General features: G+C 44.1%; 1 protein-coding gene across 2 annotated transcripts in view; it reads right to left on the bottom strand.

Moving 5' to 3' along the window:
- hyou1 (hypoxia up-regulated 1) overlaps nucleotides 1-23,133 on the bottom strand; it is a 117,879-nt gene that overhangs the window by 7,694 nt on the left and 87,052 nt on the right. For both annotated transcript variants that reach the window (XM_061750999.1, XM_061751000.1), the window contains 4 exons: nucleotides 19,605-19,765; nucleotides 19,430-19,517; nucleotides 1,255-1,511; nucleotides 1,089-1,173 (listed from right to left, as the gene is read on the bottom strand). In XM_061750999.1, the coding sequence (XP_061606983.1) occupies nucleotides 1,089-1,173; nucleotides 1,255-1,511; nucleotides 19,430-19,517; nucleotides 19,605-19,765 (591 nt within the window). The remainder of the gene's footprint in view (nucleotides 1-1,088; nucleotides 1,174-1,254; nucleotides 1,512-19,429; nucleotides 19,518-19,604; nucleotides 19,766-23,133) is intronic.

Raw genomic sequence — 23,133 nt, 5'->3', positions numbered from 1 at the left:
TTATCGCACTACTAGTCACTTTAAACTGCTCTAATTGCAAGTCTCTGCATCTTATTGCACAATTGTAAAAAAAAATAAAAATAAAAATAAATAAATAAATAAATAAATCTTGCATTACCACATTACTGGTAACCTTTTATTGCTCAGTGACTGTTTTTTTTTTCTTTCATATATGTCTTTATGTCTCAAAAGTATTCTGTTGTCGTACTAGAGCGGCTCCAACTACCGGAGACAAAATTCCTTGTGTTTTTGACATACTTGGCAAATAAAGATGATTCTGATTCTAATTTTGCCTGTCTTATCCAAAGTTGATGAAGTTGGAAGTTATCAAAAGCTTTTTATTTTGTGGAACGCTGTTGCCATGGGGACACGACAAACTGATGTTTCACCGTGACAACAAAAGCTGTTTTGACTTCATCACAAATGCCCATGTCTTTTCAAAATGTCAAACACTTGATTTGTGTTCTGCCCTCTGTCTAAGTCGGCTTTGCCAAGCAGCAGTCACAAAGACACCACTGAAAATGATCAACTCGAGCTGCTTTACACGCATCTTCATTCTGCTTCACACGCATCTTCATTCTCATATCGATTTTCATTGCCGGTTTATTCCTCTCTCCTCATGTCTTTGATCACACTCTGTCTCAAACTGAAAAGGCTGAACAGTGTTCATCACTGCCACTGGCACTTGTAGCTACTGCTAAGAACACTGGTGAAACTGGGTGAAACCCCTTTTGACGTCACTACCCAGAATGCACTGTGACACAAACAACAAATGGTGACCTCTGTTGAAATAAAGTTTCATAAAAATATATACATCTGGAAATGATTCTCAAGTTTTATTTTATTGTTATGTTACTTAAACCAAAAATGATGATATAAACCAAACTTGTCATTAGCCGGAGTTCCCTTTAAATTCTACAGCCCTGTGCCAACATGACAGATTCCTACTGGCATCATCCCATCTATGTTATGGGACTGAAACCAGCTCAATAGGAGTGAAAATTGTTGGATTTCGACAGAAAACAAGGATGAAAATTTAGATCTAACTTTAGGGCAATAGTATAGAAAAATAAATAAAATTCACCTACCATTGTCTCACTGATCACTTTTTCTAACATATTCAGCTCAACCTCTGAAAATATTTGATCATCCTCTGGAATTAGCTTCGCACTCCTTTGAAGAATGGTAAAAAAAAACATGTCAGTACTAAGAAAATGCAAAACCAGCGCCCTCAAACTTCCTTGTCAATCTCACCGCAGAAAGATGTTGGAGGTGTTGAGCATACTGTCCAGTGCGGCAAGGCGATCAGGCCATTTGCGTTGCTCTTCCACCTTAAAAAACATGTCCTTGCACATATGCTTGAGCTGTGAAAGCTTTTCCTTGAGCTGATTGGTGGTGGCAGAGTAGCCATCATCATCCATCCACACAGACGCTTCATTTAGCGTTGATGAAATCTGTTCCCTCTCCTCTTCTGTCACCACCAGCTGGTAATCCTCCTGGTATAACTTGTCCTGGAAAAAGCATGTAAATATTATGGAGTTTTGTAAGGTGTTTTTTCTGAGGTGCTCGATCACAAGCCTGTATTTCCATAGAAACCTTCTACGCAGGTTTTGGGGGGTTGTAATTTACCTTTTAAATGCTTTAATCGTTTATTTTAATGATGTGACAGTTAACCGCAAGCCTCAGGAGTCAAGCCAAGACAAATGTGAATCAAGCCTTTTCTAACATTTCATACTACAAAATAAGTACATCATATATGATTATTGCTGAAATTGGATGGATATCGATATCAGCCAAAACTCAAGGCTGCAATATTGTATCAGATGGTGGATCAAGTGGAAAACATTCAAGTGGAAAACATCCCCATAAGATACGAAATGATATTAGTACAATATTATAATTTTAATTAGATTTTATAAGAATAAAAATTATACACATATATATATATATATACACATATATATATATATATATATATTATATACAATATACATAAGTATGGTGTCCCTGCTCCAGCTTTCCATCAGTTTGGGGGTCCTCACTCTGGAAATTGTTGAAGGCCCTTGATATTAACCATTTAAAAAAATTATTGGAGAAGCACCATGTTATTGGTATCGGTAGAAAAAAGTTATCGTGCATGTCAAGGCAAGATTTGCTGTGCCTGAACAATCTGCGTTGCGCATGCGCACCATGTTGGCCATCTTTGATCGTCTACTACGGCAATCACACGGTATCAAAATGCACAATTTGCGGTGCGCTAGATAGTTGATAGATATACAGAGAGTGTTGTACCTGAACGAGTTCAATGAACACAAGTTCATAAACTAGTTCATATTTTGGGCTCACCGCCTGTGGGAGGCGCCATAGGGGTCGGGTGCAGTGTGAGCTGGGCGGTGGCCGAAGGCGGGGACCTTGGCGATCCGATCCCCGGCTACAGAAGCTGGCTCTAGGTACGTGGAATGTCACCTCTCTGGCAGGGAAGGAGCACAAGCTGGTGTGCGAGGTCGAGAAGTTCCGACTACAACCCCAATTCCAATGAAGTTGGGACATTGTGTTAAAAAAATTAAAAGAAAACAATGATTTGCAAAACATCTTCAACCTATATTTAATTGAATACACTACAAAGACAAGATATTTAATGTTCAAACTGATAAACCTTATTGTTTTTAGCAAATAATCATTAACTTAGAATTTTATGCAACACGTTCCAAAAAAGCTGGGACAGGTGGCAAAAAAAGTGAGAAAGTTGAGGAATGCTCATCAAACACCTGTTTGGAACATCCCACAGGTGAACAGGCTAATTGGAAACAGGTGGGTTCCATGATTGGCTCTAAAAGGAGTTTCCCTGAATTACTCAGTCATTCACAAGCAAAGACAGGGATAGGTTCACCTCTTTGTGAACAAGTGCGTGAGAAAATAGTCGAACAGTTTAAGGAGAATGTTCCTCAACGTACAATTGCAAGGAATTTAGGGATTTCATCATCTACGGTCCATAATATCAAAAGGTTCAGAGAATCTGGAAAAATCACTGCATGTAAGCGGAAAGACCAAAAAACAACATTGAATGCCCGTGACCTTCGATCCCTCAGGCGGCACTGCATCAAAAACAGACTTCAATGTGTAAAGGATATCACCACGTGGGCTCAGGAACACTTTAGACAACCAATGTCAGTAAATACAATTCAGCGCTAGATCCGTAAGTGCAACTTGAAACTTTACTATGCAAAGCAAAAGCCATTTGTCAACAACACCCAGAAACGCCGCCGGCTTCTCTGGGCCGAGCTCTTCTCAGATGGACTGATGCAAAGTGAAAAAGTGTTCTGGACTTCCGACGAGTCCACATTTCAAATTGTTTTTGGAAATTCTGGACGTCGTGTCCTCCGGGCCAAAGAGGAAAAGAACCATCCGGACTGTTATGGACGCAAAGTTCAAAAGCCAGCATCTGTGATGGTATGGGGCTGTGTTAGTGCCAATGGCATGGGTAATTTACACATCTGTGAAGGGACCATTAATGCTGAAAGGTACATAGAGGTTTTGAAGAAACATATGCTGCCATCCAAGCAACGACTTTTTCATGGACTCCCCTGCTTTTTTCAGCAAGAAAATGCCAAACCACATTCTGCATGTGTTACAACAGCGTGGCTTCGTAATATAAGAGTGCGGGTACTAGACTGGCCTGCCTTCAGTCCAGACCGGTCTCCCATTGAAAATTTGTGGCGCATTATGAAGCGTAAGATACAACAACGGAGACTCTGGACTGTTGAACAGCTGAAGCTGTACATCAAGCAAGAATGGGAAATAACTCCACCTACAAAGCTTCAATAATTAGTGTCCTCAGTTCCCAAACGATTATTGAATGTTGTTAAAAGAAAAGGTGATGTAACACAGTGGTAAACATGACCCTGTCCCAGCTTTTTTGGAACGTGTTGCAGCCATAAAACACAAAGTTAATGATTATTTGCTAAAAACAATAAAGTTGATCAGTTTGAACATTAAATATATTGTCTTTGTAGTGTATTCAATTAAATATTGGTTGAACATGATTTGCAAATCATTGTATTCTGTTTTTATATATGTTTAACACAATGTCCCAACTTAATTGGAATAGGGGTTGTAGATATAGTCGGGCTCGCCTCCACACACACCTTGGGCTCTGGTACCAGTCCTCTTGAGAGGGGTTGGACTCTCTTCCACTCTGGAGTTGCCTACGGTGAGAGGCGCCGAGCAGGTGTGGGTATACTTATTGCCCCTGTACATTGGGGTTCACCCCTTTGGACGAGAGGGTAGCCTACCTCCGCCTTCGGGTGGGGGGACGGGTCCTGACTGTTGTTTGTGCCTATGCACCAAACAGCAGTTCCGAGTACCCACCATTTTTGGAGTCCATAGAGGGGTGCTGGCGAGCGCTCCCGTCGGGGACTCAATTGTTCTGCTGGGGGACTTCAATGCCCACATGGGCAATGACAGTGAGACCTGGAAGGGTGTAATTGGGATTGTGCTCATCACGGATTTCCCATAATGAACACCATGTTCAAGCATAAGGGTGTCCACACGTGCACTTGGCACCAGGACACCCTAGGTCGCAGTTCGATGATCGACTTTGTAGTCGTGTCATCGGACTTGCGGCCGCATGTCTTGGACACACGGGTGAAGGGAGGGGTGGAGGATGTGTATAGTGGGGATGGGGCACTGCTTAGCTCAACTAGTGTTAAAAGATGGTTCTTCCACCTGCAGCGTGCCTATCAAGCAAACAGTTCTGTGGGTGATGCAATCAACATGGGACTGCACTTCATCCTTGAATACCTCGACAGCACAGGGGCCTACGCAAGGATCCTGTTCGTGAACTTCAGCTCTGCATTCAATACAATCATCCCAAAAATTCCTCTCCTCCAAGCCTCTCCAGCTCAACGTCTCACCTGCCATCTGGTAGTGGATTTAGAGCTTCCTGACGGGCAGGACACAGCAGGTGAGACAGTAGGACACCACCTCATCCACACCCACCATCGGCACCGGGGATCCCAAAGGATGTGTCCTCTCGCCGCTGCTCTTCTCTCTCTACATGAACAACGGCACCTCATCACACCTGGCTGTCAAACTCCGGAAGATTAAATACAACACCACAGTAATCGGCCTCATCAAAGACGGCGATGAGTCTCTGTATCCAGAGGAGCTGGAGTGGCTGGACCCTTGGTGCGGCCAACACAACCTGGAGCTGAACACGCTCAAGACGGTAGAGATGATCGTCAACCTGCCATGTCAATGGTCAAGAACTTTGAGTTCCTGGAAATAGAGTCTCTCAGGGCCTGAAGTGGGAGACCAACATCAACTACATCCTCAAAAAGGCCCAGTAGAGGACGCACTTCATACGGTTTCTGAGGAAGCACTGCCCGTCCCAGGAGCTGTTGAGGCAGTTTTACACAGCAGTCGTTGAATTGGTTCTGTGTTCATCCAGCAGTTTGGTTTGGTGCTGCCACAAAAGGACAAAATCAGAATGCAACGGGGAGTTCAAGGCTGCCGAAAAGAATTATCGGTACCCACCTACCCACTCTTGAGGACTTGCACACTGCCAGGACTAAAACAAGGGTATGCAAAATTCTCCAGATCCTGGTCACCACTTATTCCAGCTCCTTCACTCAGGTAGAGGCTATCAAACAACGCAAACTAAAACCAACAGCTTCTTCCCTCTTGCCATTAACTTCTTAAACAAGTTCAAATTCATTGCAACATGCTGCCAATTTTGCATCTCTGTTGGGACACTACATGAGTCGTACACTCATTGTTTTATCACACTGCACTATTTGCATTGTTGTTGATTACTACTGGCCACTTATGTGTTTGAGAACTCCGCACCATTTGCACAATTGTCACTGTCCCTGATCATTGCATTATTAATGACTTATATTTGCTCTAAATAGCTTGAGGATTGGATCATTTGCACAGTTGCCACTATCAGCATCACCACACTAGTGATACACTTTCATTGCTCAAAGTTGTAAATGTATATTTCGTCATAGTTGCTGTACTAGAATGGCTCCATCTACCGTAGACAAATTCCTTGTGTGTCAAAAAGCTCAACTTTCGTCGCATCAGTCCATATAATATTCCCCTAAAAGTCTTGGGAATTATTCAGATGTTCTTTGGAAAAGTAAGACGAGGCTGTATGTTCTTTTTGGTCAGCAATGGTTTTCACCTTGGAACTCTGCCATGGATGTCATTTTTGCCCAGCCTTTTCCTTATTGTTGTGTCATGAACACTAAACTTAACTGAGGCAAGGGAGTCCTTAAGTTCTTTAAAAGTTGTCCTGAGTGACTTTGTGGCCTCCTGGATGAGTCATTGCTGTTCTCTTGGGGTAATCTTCGTAGGCTGGCCACTCCTGGGAAGGTTCACCACTGTTCCATGTTTTCTCCATGGTAGGATAATAGCTCTCCCTATGGTTTGCTGGAATCCTAAAGCTTTAGAAATGGCTTTTGTAACCCTTTCCAGACTGATAGATGTCATTTTAAAAATCATTTGGGTTATATTTGTCAGATATTTGTTTGATGATCTTTAACTTTAACGTGGCGAAACTGCAAAAATATAAGAAGTAGACAAGGGGTGCAATACTTTTTCACAGCACTGTATGTCTGCATTCCTCACTGCATTTGACTGCATACACCAGAGTGCTTTTCTCCATGTGTGATGTCCAGTGGTGTACCAGCCTTTGTCTCAGGGTGTTACCAAGTATGAAGTATACCGGAATGTCGTGTTGGTTGAAAATCCATAAATTTGTCAAACAGATGCATATGGAATGACAATATTGTTGCGTCAATCCATCCATCCATTTTCTGCCGCTTATCCGAGGTCGGGTCGCGGGTGGAGTAGCTTTAGCAGGGACGCCCAGACTTCCCTCTCCCCAGCCACTTCATCCAGCTCTTCCAGGGGGATCCCGAGGCGTTCCCAGGGCAGTCAAAGGATGTAGTCTCTCCAGCGTGTCCTGGATCATCCCCGGGGTCTCCTCCCGGTGTGACGTGCCCAGAACTACTCACCAGGGAGGCGTCCAAGAGGCATCCAAATCAGATGCCCCAGCCACCTCATCTGGCTCCTCTCGATGTGGAGGAGCAGCGGCTCTACACTGAGATCCTCCCGGTTGACCGAGCTTCTCACCCCATCTCTAAGGGAGAGCCCGGACACCCTGCAGAGGAAACTCATTTCGGGCCGCTTGTATGCGGGGATCTTGCTCGTGACCATAGGTGATGGTAGGAACGTAGATAGACCGGTTAATCGAGAGCTTCGCCTTTCGGCTTAGCGCCTCCTTTACCACAACGGATCGATACAAAGTCCGCATCCCTGCTGACGCTACACCGATCCGCCTGTCGATCTCCCGTTCCATTCTTCCCTCACTCGTGAACAAGACCCCAAGATACTTGAACTCTTCCACTTGGGAGAGGATCTCATCCCCAACCTGGAGAGGGCATGCCACCCTTTTCCGACTGAGGACCATGGTCTCAGATTTGGAGGTGCTGATTCTCATCCCAGCCGCTTCACACTCAGCTGCGAACTGCTCCAGTGAGAGTTGGAGGTCATGGCTTGATGAAGCCAACAGAACCACATCATCTGCAAAAAGCAGAGATGCAATACTGAGGCCACCAAACCGGACCCCCTCTACGCCTCTGCTGCGGCTAGAAATTCTGTCCATAAAAGTTATGAACCGAATCGGTGACGAAGGGCAGCCTTGGCGGAGCCCAACCCTCACCGGAAACGAGTCCGACTTACTCCCGGATATGCGGACCAAACTCTGACTCTGGTCGTACAGGGACCGAACAGCCCGTATCAGGGGGTTCGGTACCCCATACTCCCGAAGCACCCCCCCACAGGACCCCCCGAGGGACACGGTCGAACGCCTTCTCCTCCTTTTCCTTTCGGCTTGTCCCGTTAGGGGTCACCACAGCGCGTCATCCTTTTCCATGTAAGCCTATCTCCTGCATCCTCCTCTCGAACACCAACTGCCATCATGTCTTCCCTCACGACATCCATCAACATTCTCTTTGGTCGTCCTCTAGCTCTCTTGCCTGGCAGCTCCATCTTCATCATCCTTCTACCAATATACCCACTATTTCTCCTCTGGACGTGCCCAAACCATCGAAGTCTGCTCTCTCTAACTTTGTCTCCAAAACATCGAACCTTGGTTGTCCCTCTGATGAGCTCATTTCTAATTTTATCCAACCTAGTCACTCCAAGCGCGAACCTCAACATCTTCATTTCCGCCACCTCCAACTCTGCTTCCTGTTGTCTCTTCAGTGCCACTGTCTCTAATCCTCACCACTGTTTTATAAATTTTGCCCTTCATCCTAGCAAGAGACTCTTCTGTCACATAACAGACCTGACACTTTCCTCCACCCGTTCCAACCTGCTTGGACTCGTTTCTTCACTTCCTGACCACACTCACCATTGCTCTGGACGGTTGACCCCAAGTATTTAAAGTCCTCCACCCTTGCTATCTCTTCTCCCTGTAGCCTCACTCTTCCCCCACCACCCCTCTCATTCATGCACATATATTCTGTCTTACTTCGGCTAATCTTCATTCCTCCTCTTTCCAGTGCATGCCCCCGTCTTTCTAACTGTTCCTCCAGCTGCTCCCTGCTTTCACTGCAGATCACAATGTCATCTGCAAACATCATGGTCCACGGGGATTCCAGTCTAACCTCATCTGTCAGCCTATCCATCACCACTGCAAAAAGGGAGGGGCTCAGGTCTGATCCCTGATGCAGTCCCACGTCCACCTTAAATTCTTCTGTCACACCTACAGCACACCTCACCGCTGTTCTGCTGCCCTCGTACATGTCCTGTATTATTCTAACATACTTCTCTGCCACTCCAGACTTCCGCATGCAGTACCACAGTTCCTCTCTGGATAATGTCATAGGCTTTCTCTTGATCTACAAAGACACAATGTAGCTTTTCTGTACTTTTCCATCAACATTCTCAAGGCAAATAATGCATCTGTGGTACTCTTTCTAGGCATGAAACCATACTGTTGCTCGCAAATACTCACTTCTGTCCTGAGTCTAGCCTCCACTACTCTTTCCCATAACTTCATTGTGTGGCTCATCAACTTTATTCCTCTATAGTTCCCACAGCTCTGCACATCACCTTTGTTCTTAAAAATGGGCACCAGTACACTTTTCCTCCATTCCTCAGGCATCTTCTCACGCACTAGAATTCTATTGAACAAGGTGGTCAAAAACTCCACAGCCACCTCTCCTAGATGCTTCCATACCTCCACAGGAATGTCATCAGGACCAACTGCCTTTCCATTTTTCATCCTCTTTAATGCCTTTCTAACTTCCCCCTTACTAATCATTGCCACTTCCTGGTCCACCACACTTTCCTCTTCTACTCTCCCTTCTCTCTCATTTTCCTCATTCATCAATTCCTTGAAGTATTCTTTCCATCTATCTAGCACACTACTTGCACCAATCAACATATTTCCATCTCTATCCTTAATCACCCTAACATGCTGCACATCCTTGCCATCTCTATCCCTCTGTCTGGCCAGCCTGTATATATCCTTTTCTCCTTCTTTAGTGTCCAACCTGCCATACATGTCATCATATGCCTCTTGTTTGGCCTTTGCCACCTCTACCTTTGCCCCGTGTTGCATCTCAATGTATTCCTTTCGCCTCTCCTCGGTCCTCTCAGTGTCCCACTTCTTCTTAGCTAACCTTTTTCCTTGTATGATTTCCTGTACTGTGAGGTTCCACCACCAAGTCTCCTTCTCTCCTTTCCTGCCAGAAGACACACCAAGTACTCTCCTGCCTGCCTCTCTGATCACCTTGGCTGCAGTAGTCCAGTCTTCTGGAACCTCCTCCCATCCACCGAGAGCCTGTCTCACCTCTTCCTGAAAAGCTGCACAACACTCGTCCTGTCTCAGCTTCTACCTCATGGTTCTCTTCTCTGCCTTTGTCTTCCTAATCTTCCTCCCCACCACCAGAGTCCTCTTACACACCATCATCCTATGCTGTCTAGCCACACTCTCCCCTACCACAACCTTACAGTTGGTAACCTCCTTCAGATTACATCGTCTGCAAAAGATGCAATCTACCTGCGTGCTTCTACCTCCGCTCTTGTAGGTCACCCTATGTCCGTGCCTCTTCTGGAAAAACGTGTTCACTACAGCCATTTGCATCCTTGTTGCAAAGTCTACCACCATCTGTCCCTCCAAGTTCCTTTCCTGGATGCCGTACTTACCCATCACTACTTCATCACCCCCATTACCTTCACCAACATGTCCATTACAATCTGCACCAATTACGAATCTCTCTCTCTGTCTGGGATGCTCAGAACTACTTAGTCTAACTCCTTCCAGAATTTCTCTTTCACCTCTAGGTCACATCCTACCTGTGGGGCATAGCCACTAATCACATTACACATAACACCCTCAATGTAAAGTTTCAGCCTCATCACTCGATCTGATACTCTTTTCACCTCCAAGACATTCTTAGCCAAATCTTCTTTTAAAATAACCCCGACTCCATTTATCTTCCCATGTACACCGTGGTAAAATAATTTAAAATCTACCCCCTAAACTTCTAACCTTACTGCCTTTCCACCTGGTCTCCTGGACACACAATATATCAACCTTTCTCCTAACCATCATGTCAACCAACTCCCGAGATTTTCCTGTCATAATCCCAACATTCAAAGTCCCCTCATTCAGTTCTAGGCTCTGTGCTTTCCTCTTCTCTTTCTGCCGAAGAACCCGCTTTCCACCTCTTCTTCTTCGACTTCGACCCACAGTAGCTGAATTTCCAACGGCGCCCTGCAGGTTGACTGCGCCGGTGGCGGGCGTTGTTAACCCGGGCCACGACCGATCCGGTATGGAATTCTTTGGATGAACGATCATATTTGAACGCCTTCTCCAAGTCCACAAAACACATGTAGACTGGTTGGGCAAACTCCCATGCACCCTCGAGGACCCTGCCAAGGGTGTAGAGCTGGTCCACTGTTCCACGGCCGGGACGAAAACCACAATGCTCCTCCTCAAATCTGAGATACAACTTCCCAACGGATCCCCCCGCCCCCGATGTCCACGTGATATTGAAGAGGCGTGTCAACCAGGACAGCTCCAAAATATCCAGAGCCTTGAGGAACTCCGGGCGAATCTCATCCACCCCCGGGGCCTTGCCACCGAGGAGCTTTTTAACCAGCTCGGTGACCTCAACCCCAGAGACAGGAGAGCCCGCCTCAGAGAACCCAGACTCTGCTCCCTCATGGGAAGGCGTGTTGGTGGAATTGAGGTCTTCGAAGTATTCTCCCCACCGGCTCACAACGTCCCGAGTCGAGGTCAGCAGCGCCCCTTCCCCACTATACACAGTGTTGATGGTGCACTGCTTCCCCCACCTGAGAGGGGAAGGGTGAAGTGCAGTCCCATGTTGATTGCATCACCCAGAGAACTGTTTGCTTGATAGGCACACTGCAGGTGGAAGAACCATCTTTTAACACTAGTCGAGCTAAGCAGCGACCCATCCACACTATACACAGTGTTGATGGTGCAATGCTTCCCCCTCCTGAGACGCCGGATGGTGGACCAGAATTTCCTCGAAGCCGTCCGGAAGTCTTTCTTCACGGCCTCACCGAACTCCTCCCACACCCGAGTGCTTGGCCAGCCGGTACCCATCAGGTGCCTCAGGAGTCCCATAGGCCAAAAAGGCCTAATAGGACTCCTTCTTCAGTTTGACGGCATCCTCACACCAACGGGTTTGGGGATTGCCGCCACGACAGGCACCAACCACCTTACAGCTACAGAGCCGGTCGGTCGCCTCAGCAATGGTGGCGCGGAACATGGTCCACTCGGACTCGATGTCCCCCGCTTTCCTCGGAACATGAGTGAAGCTCTGTTGGAGGTGGGAGTTGAAACTCCTTCTGACAGGGGATTCCGCCAGACGTTCCCAGCAGACCCTCACAATACGTTTGGGCCTGTCACGTCGGACCGGCATCTTCCCCCACCATCGGAGCCAACTCACCACCAGGTGGTGATCAGTTGACAGCTCCGCCCGTCTCTTCACCCGAGTGTCCAAGACATGCGGCCGCAAGTCCGATGACACGACCACAAAGTCGATCATTGAACTGCGACCTAGGGTGTCCTGGTGCCAAGTGCACGCGTGGACACCCTTATGGTTGAACATGGTGTTCGTTATGGACAATCCGTGATGAGCACATAAGTCCAATAACAGAACACCGCTCGGGTTCTGATCGGGGGGCCGTTCCTCCCAATCACGCCCTTCCAGGTCTCACTGTCATTGCCCATGTGGGCATTGAAGTCCCCCAGCAAAACGATGGAGTCCCCAGCGGGAGCGCTCTCCAGCACCCACTCAAAGGACTCCAAAAAGGGTGTGTACTCTGAACTGCTGCTTGGTGCATAGGCACAAACAACAGTCATCCCATCCCCCTACTCAAAGGCGGAGGGAGGCTATCTTCTCGTCCACCGGGGTGAACCCCAACGTACAGGTGCCGAGCCGGGGAGCAATAAGTATACACACCTGCTCGGCGCCTCTCACCCTGGGCAACTCCAGAGTGGAAGAGAGTCCAAACCCTCTCGAGACGACTGGTACCAGAGCCCAAGCTGTGCGTGGAGGCGAGTCAGACTATATCTAATCTGAACTTCTCGACCTCACACACCAGCTCGGGCTCCTTCCCTGCCAGAGAGGTGACATTCCACGTCCCTAGAGCCAGCTTCTGTACCCGGGAATCGAATCGCCAAGGTCCCCGCCTTCGGCCACCGCCCAGCTCGCACTGCACCCGACCCCTTTGGCCCCTTCCACAGGTGGTAAGCACATGGGAAGGGGGACCCACGTTACCCTTTCGGGCTGTGCCCGGCCGGACCACATGGGTGCAGGCCCGGCCACCAGGCGCTCACCTTCGAGCCCCACCTCCAGGCCTGGCACCAGAGGGGGGCCCCGGTGACCCGCGTCCGGGCAAGGGAAACCTGAGTCCATTTTTTGTCGTCATCATAAGGGGTCTTTGATGTTGGGTCTGTCACTCTTATTTATCATTCACCTTGCTCCTGTCCCTTCTGGAATTGGATCCACTTTTCACAAATGACCAGCTGGGATAACTACACGTTTGGAGGGCCTCCCTCACGTGTCTGTGCTCTTTTTTAACTGTGGACTGGTTGGAACGTTATCAGCTCTGGGTTGTAGGGTACAGATAACACCCAGTTTGTGTTCCAGAGGGTGGTCTGAGTCAAAAAGTAAGTATTGGTCAGTGTGTGTTGGTTTAATTGAGGACGTGTTTTGTCACAACACAAAAGGGCAAATTCCTCAGGCCAAGACTCAGGTGTCTATATGCAACTCCAAGAGAAACGGCACTCTTTTGGAGGACACAGGGAGAACAGATTGTTTGAAAGAGGGGTGAGAGAGGCCAAAGGTGGCAAAACCATTGCTTCACAGAGGAGGGGGCTCTATTTCTAAAGAAACTCAATAATTCTGCCTCCAACAAACAGCACAGCCCCCTTGACAGTTGGGTAACTCTTATGACCACTTTACAATTGAATGAAATATCAATGAGCGAGTTTCTATCCAACGACTCTGGGGAAAATGGCCTCTCGGCGTAGCGGCTCTCCCCCTTTTTTGCATACCAAAAGAATGACACCATACGTGGTGTGGGGCATGAGGTGGGTCCTCCTATCGCCAGGTTTGAGGTCACCGAGGTGGTTAAAAAGCTCATTGGTGGCAGGGCCGTGGGAGTGGATGAGATCCTCACAGAGTTCCTTCAGGCTCTGGATGTTGTGGGGCTGTCCTGGTTGACACGCCTCCTCAACATTGCTTGGACATGGGGGAAAGTGCCTTTGGATTGGCAGGGTGTTCTGTGGAGGGTGTTCAGGGTGTATGGGCTGAGAGGCGAAGCTCTCTCAATTTTCCAGTCTATTTACATTCCTACCCTCACCCATGGTCACAAGCTGTGGGCCGTGACTGAAAGAACAAGATTGCGGATAGAAGCGGGAGAAATATTTCCTCCGCAGGGTGTCCAGGCGCTCCCTTAGAGATAAGGTGAGAAGCTCGGTCATCAGGGAGGGATTCAGAGTTGAGCCGGTGCTCCTTAGGATGCCCCCTTGACGCCTTCCTGGTGAGGTGTTCTGGGCACATCCCACTGGGAGAAGACCACAAGGATCACCAAGGACACGGTGGAGAGACTACATCACTCGGCTGGCCTGGGAATGCCCCTGGATCCCCCGGAAGAGCTGGATAAAGTGTTTGGAGAGAGGGAAGTCTGGGTTTTTTCTGCTTAAGCTGCTGCCCCCGCAACCCGACCTCATAAGTGAAGAAGATGAATGGATAAATCATGATAGACATGCTGCGGCTCAGACTGGGACCAGTCTAATTCAGGGGTGGATAAACTACATAGGGCCCCTTTTGTTGTTTAATCTGACCTGACGAGCATTTATCAAGTGTCAAATATTTTTTGCATTAAGACAATTTTCCTAAAAATGGGATTCAACATTTTTTCTTTATCTATTTTGTAATAATTTCTCTTAGTTGATTGAAAATAATACAATACATATTACAATGATTAGTTGTTTGTTAATTTATCATCATTTATCTCATTAAATCATTTATTTATTGACTGATTTATTGTCAATAAATTAACATTACCAACATTTTACAAATTGTGCGCGTGTGTATATATATATACATAAATATATATATAGAGCGAGAGAGAGAGAGAATTTGCTTAATTGTCATTGAAATGAGTAGAAATAAAATTAAAAATGAGTGAATTATTTTATTAGTTAAAATTTGTTCATGTTTATTAATTTTTAGTTTTGTTTCACATTTTAATGGTATAACAATATTTGTCCTAAATAGCAACATGGTTTAATTTAAATTAATTTTAGCGGACAACTTAACCATATAATTGACACAAACAGGAATATTGTTAACTCTGGAAAAATATATTTAATTGCATTTCAATACAAAAAAGTAGAAAAACTAATAGAAAATACCCCTGGCCAAAATTAAACAGACCTAGAGTTAAAGAGCCATTTAAGGATAGTATTTTTTATTTTTTTTTTAAGATCAGTATTGCCTTAAAGGGTCTAAGATCAGTATTGCCTTAAAGGGTCCTGCGTGGCAGTTGAAAAGTTGGATCACAACAGAGGTTGAATTGCTTCTGTGGTACGATAACTCCTTTTTCCACACACTGTCACGATAATTTTTTAAAGATATATGCTCTCAAAAAGTATCCCAATAATTTTTTTTTAATGCCTCCGAAATCATTAAAAATAAGGCACGCCCTTCGTACTTTTATTTGATTTTTTTTGCTGTGAAAATACTTATAATTTCCTCGTTTATCTGTTAAATTGTTTTTCTTTACTCTGTGATATGGATACCCCTGGATCTGAAATAAAGAATAAAGATCTGCAAGACTCGCATGGTTTACATGGAGCCTTCTATTTCGTTTATAATCGTTTACATGGAGCCTTCTATTTCATTTATAATCGGTTTAGAAGCCGACTGAAAATGCTATATAGAGTGCCGTGAAAAAGTATTGGACCCCTTCTCAAATTCTTATATTTTTGCATAGTTTTCCCACTTTAATGTTGAAGATCATCAAACAAACGTAAATAGGCAAATACCACCCAAGTGAACTTAAAATGCTATTAAATGGTGATTTCATTTATTAAGGAAAAAAAAGTATATGTTATCGGCCCCTGTGTGAAAAAGTAATTATTCCCCCTGTTAAATCATGAATTAATTGTGGCTAATCACAATATTTAGTTAATTTTCACTTAGCACACCCAAGCCTGATAACCTCCAGACATGTTCAATCATCACTTAAAATAGAATCTGTCCCGACAAAATCAAGTCGGACAGAAGATCTAAAAAAAAAATAGCTGCGAAAAAAAAGGACAACTTTTAAAGAACTGCAAGCCTCCTTGGCCTCAGTTATGGTCAGTGTTCATTAGGGTTGGGCATCGAGAATCGACTGGAACTGGGACTAACACTCTGGCTCTCCCGGAATTGTTAAAATTTTAAAATTTCATTTCCCAATTTTGATGCCTACAGTCCGCCGACCCCAGAGAACAAAGTGGCGAAAACCAACCAAGAAGTGAAAACCAACAAAGAACGTACAACGAAGACGTGCTTGTGCCCAATGGTGGCAGCGAACGAAAGTGTGTCGTTTTTGTTAAAATAACTGACCATTCGCCTTAGTGCAACACACGGCATAAGATTATATTGTGCAAAGCAGGCTTTCATGACGTGTAGATGTCATGCTCCTTCCCGCTCCAAGCCTCAGCCTAGACAGCGCAGAACTTCAGTGAAGTCAACTCTCAGTCAATTGGGTGAATGTGAAACAATAAAATGCGTCCATAAAACATTAAGGCAGCTAACAAGTTACACGGTGGGTCGCACTCTTGGACTGATTGTTTTGAGCGTTTATTTTAGTCTTGAAACCAACGTAAGAGCTGATGACAGACAAAAAAAAAAATAATCAAAAAATATTTTACCATACTGGAAAGAAAGTAGAAGCAGTCAAACATTACAAGCTTAACATTGCAACTTTACATCACAATGAACTGGGACAAAATTCACATAAACGTCTCACAGTATCACAAACACTAAGCTTGTGCCTCATCGGTGGGTAGGTAAAGTAATCAACGTTTTATAGTATTTGGTTCTATTCATTACTCTCTTTCTTGAAGTCTAGAAGGCTTTACACGATCAGGATTTTTGGGGCCGATCACACGATGGAGCAATGTGTCTATTTAAATGACTTGTTCATTTACTGTATATACTTGTTTACTTAATTGCTCAAAAAATACATTTACAATAAATAATGTATCTTTGTTCATCTATTTATGCCAGTGAGGCATAGTGACAGACAGAACAAATGGTCTTCTATTAGATGGCAGGAGGTACATACAGTTATTAATGTATCCCCTTTTTGTGGCATTTTTGTTTGTTGGTGTGCCGTGAGATTTTTCAATTGTAAAATACGCGCCTTGGCTCCATCAAGGTTGGAAATCACTGCTCCCATCAGATCATGTATTCTAATCAGTGAGGTCAAATCAACATTACAACATGACAGAAATAATGGGTGCTAACTTACTGTAATTAAATTACTTCACACACACCAAAACTTTATAGAGCATGATTCGACATAACGCCTGCATGTTCGCTTACAACCGTTAGTGCTAGCAATAGCTTGCTAGGCTACATAATGTTTTGTCACTTGCTTGCGAGTGGTATCGTATTAAAAGTACGTGAACATACCTTATGCAACCCTTAAACTAACGTCCTCTCCCGAGCACTGGTGACCACCCATACGTTTTTCCCCCATTTTGCTCTTATAAACACACGCCGCGTTCTAGTATTGTTGTCGTCGCCATGGTAACGAGTGTATCCGGTCGTGTTTGAGGTGACAAGATGATGCCCAGTGATCGTAAAAACGGTATGCGGTGGTATCGGAATACGAGATTTTATTGCAGTAGTCTGAAATAGTGTAATCGTTAAAGACCAAATTTGACGGGCATTACGTGTTATCTGTCGCACACCGCCGACACGTTTTAAAAAAATGTTACTTTTTTTTTTTTTTTTTTTATAAATAATTGGTGGTGAGATATTTACAGTACTACATCAAAAGACACAGCAAGGCTAAAAATAAACTAGCTTTTGGATTTGAATATACTGTACATGACGACGACGCGGAGTAAATGTCTTTTGCGGGATAGGCGAATTATGACATTGACGCAGATCAGCATAAAATGCTAGTTATCGGCCTAGGCCGATCAGATCAGTGTAAAGTCTACAGTCTATTTTTACTTTAGTTTTAAAAATTGACCAGTGTCGTGTGAAGTTACCCTTCGTGCCAAAATGTTGAGTTCCGGTGCATATAGTTCAAAATAAAGGCTACAAGCTTAAAACAGGAAGTTAAATCTTGCAGCGTTCATGACACAACAATAAGGAAAAGCAAAAATGGCCCCCATGTCAAGAGTTCCAAGGCAAAAACCACTGCTGACCAAAAAGAACAAAGGCTTTGTAAAAATAAATGATTCCCAAGACTTTTGGGAGAATATATGGACTGATGAGAAGAAAGTTGAGCTTTTCGGAAGGTGTCTTGCTTCACCTGGCGTAAATGTAGTACAGCATTCAGAAAAAGAAAATCATACCAACAGTCAAACATTGTGGTGGTAGTGTGATGGTCTTGGGCTGCATAGTTCCTTCAGGACCTGGACAACTTGTTGTGATTGATGGAAATTTTGCTCTTTAACAGAAAATCCTGAAGGAGAATATTCATGGTGAAGTATTCGTTCGCGCACGGCGTAAATATGGTGGCTCTGGACGGAGGTGATATGCAATGGAGATATTGTTTTTAACTACTTATAAGTTGTTTTTAATCAAGCGTTTGTTTACATAAACATAAACAATCCCAACTACTGTGCTGAATAGACAACGGACCTTCACAATGAAGTGCGCATGTCACACGGCTGTTCTGATTAGATGTAGTTCACGTATAAACCAGATCGGAATAGATCGGGTCACATGTAAACAGTTGACCAGAGGTCTTTAATCGGAATGATTTAAATCGGAACGACAAAAAAGTCTCCATGTTAACCCGGCTACTGTGTGGTTGGTCCGCTGAAGACGAGCAGTTTACCCGTCAATCAAATATGTTGATGTTTGCTGTCATCAACTATTGGCTGAATAACGTGTGCCATTGAGGTTATGGTTAATAAACAGTTAACGTGTCTGTGTTAATTGGGGACTAACACACAACAACTTGGAGCGAAATGCTGATGTTTTAAACGATGTCTGATGACCACTGCGGTGGAGCAAGCTGTTTAGGTCCTTAACTCGCTCGGTCGTGAATAAACTGCTAACTTTCCCAAAGTGTCTCTGTTGTGTGAATCTTATTCACTTCACATGGAGCAAGGCTATGTGGCTGAGTATTGGACGGAGCCATCACTGTCGAAAGTGTACCGGGTTCACCGGCGTTCCATGAGCCCACTTGTGGCTAATGACAGCCTTTCAAGGCATTGTGTGATCTGCACGCTGGCGCACCACAACAATGACTATTTATCAAATCCGGAAATACTATCGTGTCCATTTTATTTATCGAATGGTAAGTCAATATCGTAATTATGAGAGGCCAAGTGAGCATACTTGACTTGAAGTGAACTAATTCAGATCAGCTGTTCTGGACATGAATGATCCCAGTTTTTGAGTTCAGGGAATTCAAGTCACAAATCAGGTTTGGATTAAGAGCATTTTAAACCTGCTTGCTGGAATTCCCTCCTGGTCTCAACTGTAGATTGCAATCAATGTTGACCAATCGATTTGTATATAATGTTACAGTCCACTGACAGACAGTCCACAATGTCAGTAGAAGCATGATATTGCAGGGACTAGTGGAATACACTTTTTAGTTACAAAGAAAGAGATCTTAAGATTACCTGAGTTTCAAAAATAAAAGCTTCCAGGCTGTTGAGCATCTTTTCCCTTTCTTGTTTGGCCAGGTCTCGATCTGTCAAATCTAGCAACCTGTAAAAATTTTGCCTGATGAAAACAAGGAGCAAGAGAAGGACCAAAAGCAGGTTGGAAATACATGAATGAAAAGTGATTCTTTACTTCTTTTTGGAAGCATTAAGGTCATTAGCAGTGGGATCCAAGACATCGTTGATGATGAGCTCCATTGCGATGTCTTCTGAGATCTTTGTCTTTTTCAAATGTTTAGTCACATTTTCATCGTCCTTCTCTGCCTTAGATTTCTTTTCACTGTCCTTTTCCTCCTGTAACAGAATAGAGTTTACATCTTCTAACATACATATAACTGCTTAGTTGTAAACAGGAAATTGTGTTGTTCATAATCAACACAATGGTTTGCATTACTGACGTGCTTGTTTTCATATTATCCAATCTTAAACAGTTGCCATACAAAGTGTGTAGCTTTCAGAATTACAGTACCTGGATTTTTGCATATTGCAGGTACAAATTTGGTCCATTTAATATTTTTTCACAAATTGATACTATTGGTCAGTCCCTATAGTGATCAGGGCTTGAGACATCGACCAAATTGCCATTAAAAATTTCATCTGATCGCATTTGCGCAAGTGCATGTTTTAATGGTTGAAAGTTGCCTTTTTTTCCCCCACTGCAAACTCTGCCTCCTGCACACTTTCCGTTCATGACGACGACAGCCCCTTCTCCCAATTTGATTTAAAAGCGACCAACTGCAATATGATTGGCTGCCTGCTGCAAAATACTGTGATTGGCTGCTCCTTCCAGATAGGACACGCATTATTATCCACAGCACCGTCCCATACACGCGTCAGACCTAACTTTGTGACAACAAGTGTTTTGCTATTTAAAAAACTGAAAACAGAACAGAGAGGAGGAAGCTGGCCAACTATTTACGACGACGCTGGGTATGTTGGGAAAGCTGCTATGTTTTAACGATGACGTCACCACACAGCATCTGAGTATTTCTCAGCATGCCTAGTGTTGTAAATAATTGTTATGCGGTTTTATGTCACTTTGTCCTGTAACCCCCTAAATAATTAATAATGTGAACGTTAATAGACCTTATGTGTGCTTATCCCCCCTCCATCTTGTTGTTGTGTGTGAACCAATTTTTTTAACTATTCTGGAACCAGAAGTGAATGTATCGTCCCAACAGATGACCTGTCAAGTTTTCATTACATTGTGCTAGTCGGTTCACGTGTCAATGCGCACGTGGGATGGGTAAGCACCCACCTTTAAAGCCGCAATTTCAAAACTAAACTCAAGAGGGAATCACAGATACAATAGTCAATACATTAATCAGGAGGGAGGCGATCGCAATATGGTTAATATAGCTGGTTAGGATTAATTGGAGGGTTTTAAATGTGAAATGCCATCACTGAATGCATCAAAATCAGAATCATCTTTCTTTGCCAAGTGTGTCAAAAACACAAGGAATTTGTCTCTAGTAGTTGGAGCCGCTTTAGTACGACAACAGACAACCGTTTGACAGAAAATACTTTTGAGACATAAAAACAATACGGAGAGTCACTGAGGAATGAAAGGTGACAGTAATGTGGTAATGCCGATAAAAAAATTTTGACAATTGTGCAAATGATGCAGTCCTCTAGCATGTGAATATAGGAATGGACAGAAAGTTTTTCGGTGCGCACTGTACATAGGTAGAAGACTTCGATTTCTGGAGTCAAATTAGGGGGTGTGCATTATACTCGAGAGCATATTATACACGTGAAATTACGGCATGTGCAAAGCTGAAGAAGCCCAGACGGCTTTAAAAAGGATCCTATAGGAAAACAAACGATCATTAAAATAAAGCGCAATAATTGCAGTAGTAATGATTTATCCAGTCGGTTTATGATTATGATTTTAAATTGGTAAATTGGTTTCCTTTGCTAGGAAATACATTTCAAAATACTCTGAATAATCAAACGATAAAATCGTGATTGAGGATTTTGCCCAAAAAAAACATATACTGTGCCACCAGAAAGTATTCACACCCCTTCACGTTTTCCACATTTTACTGTTTGTAGACTTATTCTAAAGCTTATTTGAGTGTAGTTTTCTTGTAAAAAAAACTACATAAAATATCCCATTATGACAAAGTAAAACATTTTCAGACATGTAAATTTATAAAAAAATGCAAACATTCAAACATAAGTACATAAGTAGTCACACCCTTTGCCATGACACCCAAACTTAAGCTCAGGTGCATCTGATTTCCACTGATCATCCTTGAGATGCTTCTACAACTTGAATAGAGTCCACCTGTGGTAAATTCAGTTGATTGAACATCATTTGGAATGGCACACACCTGTCTATATAAGCTCTCATTGTTGGTAGTGTATAGAGTAGAAACCAAGCAATGAAGTCTAAGGAATGAGGAGGTCTGCAGACCTCTGAGACCGGATTTTGTGTCAAGGCACAAATCTGGGAAAAGATTAAAAAAAAATTTAGCAGCATTGAAGGTCCCGAAAAGCACTGTGCTCTCGATTATTCGGAAATGGAAGAAGTTTGGAAACACCACGACCCTTCCTAAATCTGGCCGTCCGACCAAGCTGAGGAACCGGGGAAGAAGGGCCTTGGTCAAAGAACAAGAACCCTATGGTCACTAAGGCGGAGCTCCAGTGTTCCTTTGCGGAGATAGGAGAACCATCCAAAAGGTCAACCATTGCTAATGCATTCCACCAATAAGGCCTTTATGGTAGAGTGGACAGACGGAAGCCACTTCTCACTAAAAGACAAATGGCAGCCCGCTTAGAATTTGCCAGAAGGCACCTTAAGGATTCTCAGACCTGCAGAAACAAAATTCTCTGGTCTGATGAAACCAAAAAAAGAACTTTTTGGCCTCAATTGCAAGCATCATACTGGATCTGGAGAAGAAGAGGCACTGCTCATTGCCTGGCGAACACCATCCCTACTGTGAAGCAAGGTGGTGGCAGCATCATGCTGTGGGGCTGTTTTTCTGCTGTAGGAACTGGGCGACTAGTCCGCAAAGAGGGTAAGATGACAGCTGCAAAATATAGAGAAATTCTTCAAGTGAACTTGCTCCAGAGTGCTCTGGAACGGAAGACTAGGGCGTCGATTCACCTTCCAACACGACAAAGACCCAAAGCAGCCAAGATAAAGGAGTGGCTTCAGGGGCAGCCTGTGAATGTCCTTGACTGGCCCAGCCTGTGAATGTCCTTGACTGGCCCAGCCAGAGACCGGACTTGATTCCAATCGAATATCTCTGGAAATACCTAAAATGGCTGTCCACCGACGCTGCCCATCAAACCTGACTGACCTTGAGAGGATCTGAAGAGAAGAATGGGAGAAAATGCCCCAAAACAGGTGTGCCAAACTCAGAGACATACCTAAGAAGACTGGCTGTGATTGGTGCCAAAGGTGCTTCAACAAAATATTAAGCCAAGGGTATGAATACTTATGGACCCATTATGTTTAAACTTTCAATAAATTTGCACAACTGTCTGAAAATATGTTTTTACTTTTCATGATGGGATATTTTATGTACTCAAATCAGCTTTAAAATAAGTCTGTAACATAGCAAAATGTGGAAAAAGTTAAGGGCTGTGAATACTTTCTGGTGGCGCAGTGTGATATACAGTGGGTACGGAAAGTATTCAGACACCCTTAAAAT

This window comes from Phyllopteryx taeniolatus, chromosome 17 (assembly GCF_024500385.1).
Source record: "Phyllopteryx taeniolatus isolate TA_2022b chromosome 17, UOR_Ptae_1.2, whole genome shotgun sequence".
Lineage (NCBI taxonomy): Eukaryota > Metazoa > Chordata > Actinopteri > Syngnathiformes > Syngnathidae > Phyllopteryx > Phyllopteryx taeniolatus.
Note: the sequence above shows the minus strand (reverse complement) of the source record. Positions and strands in the feature narration are given on the sequence as shown.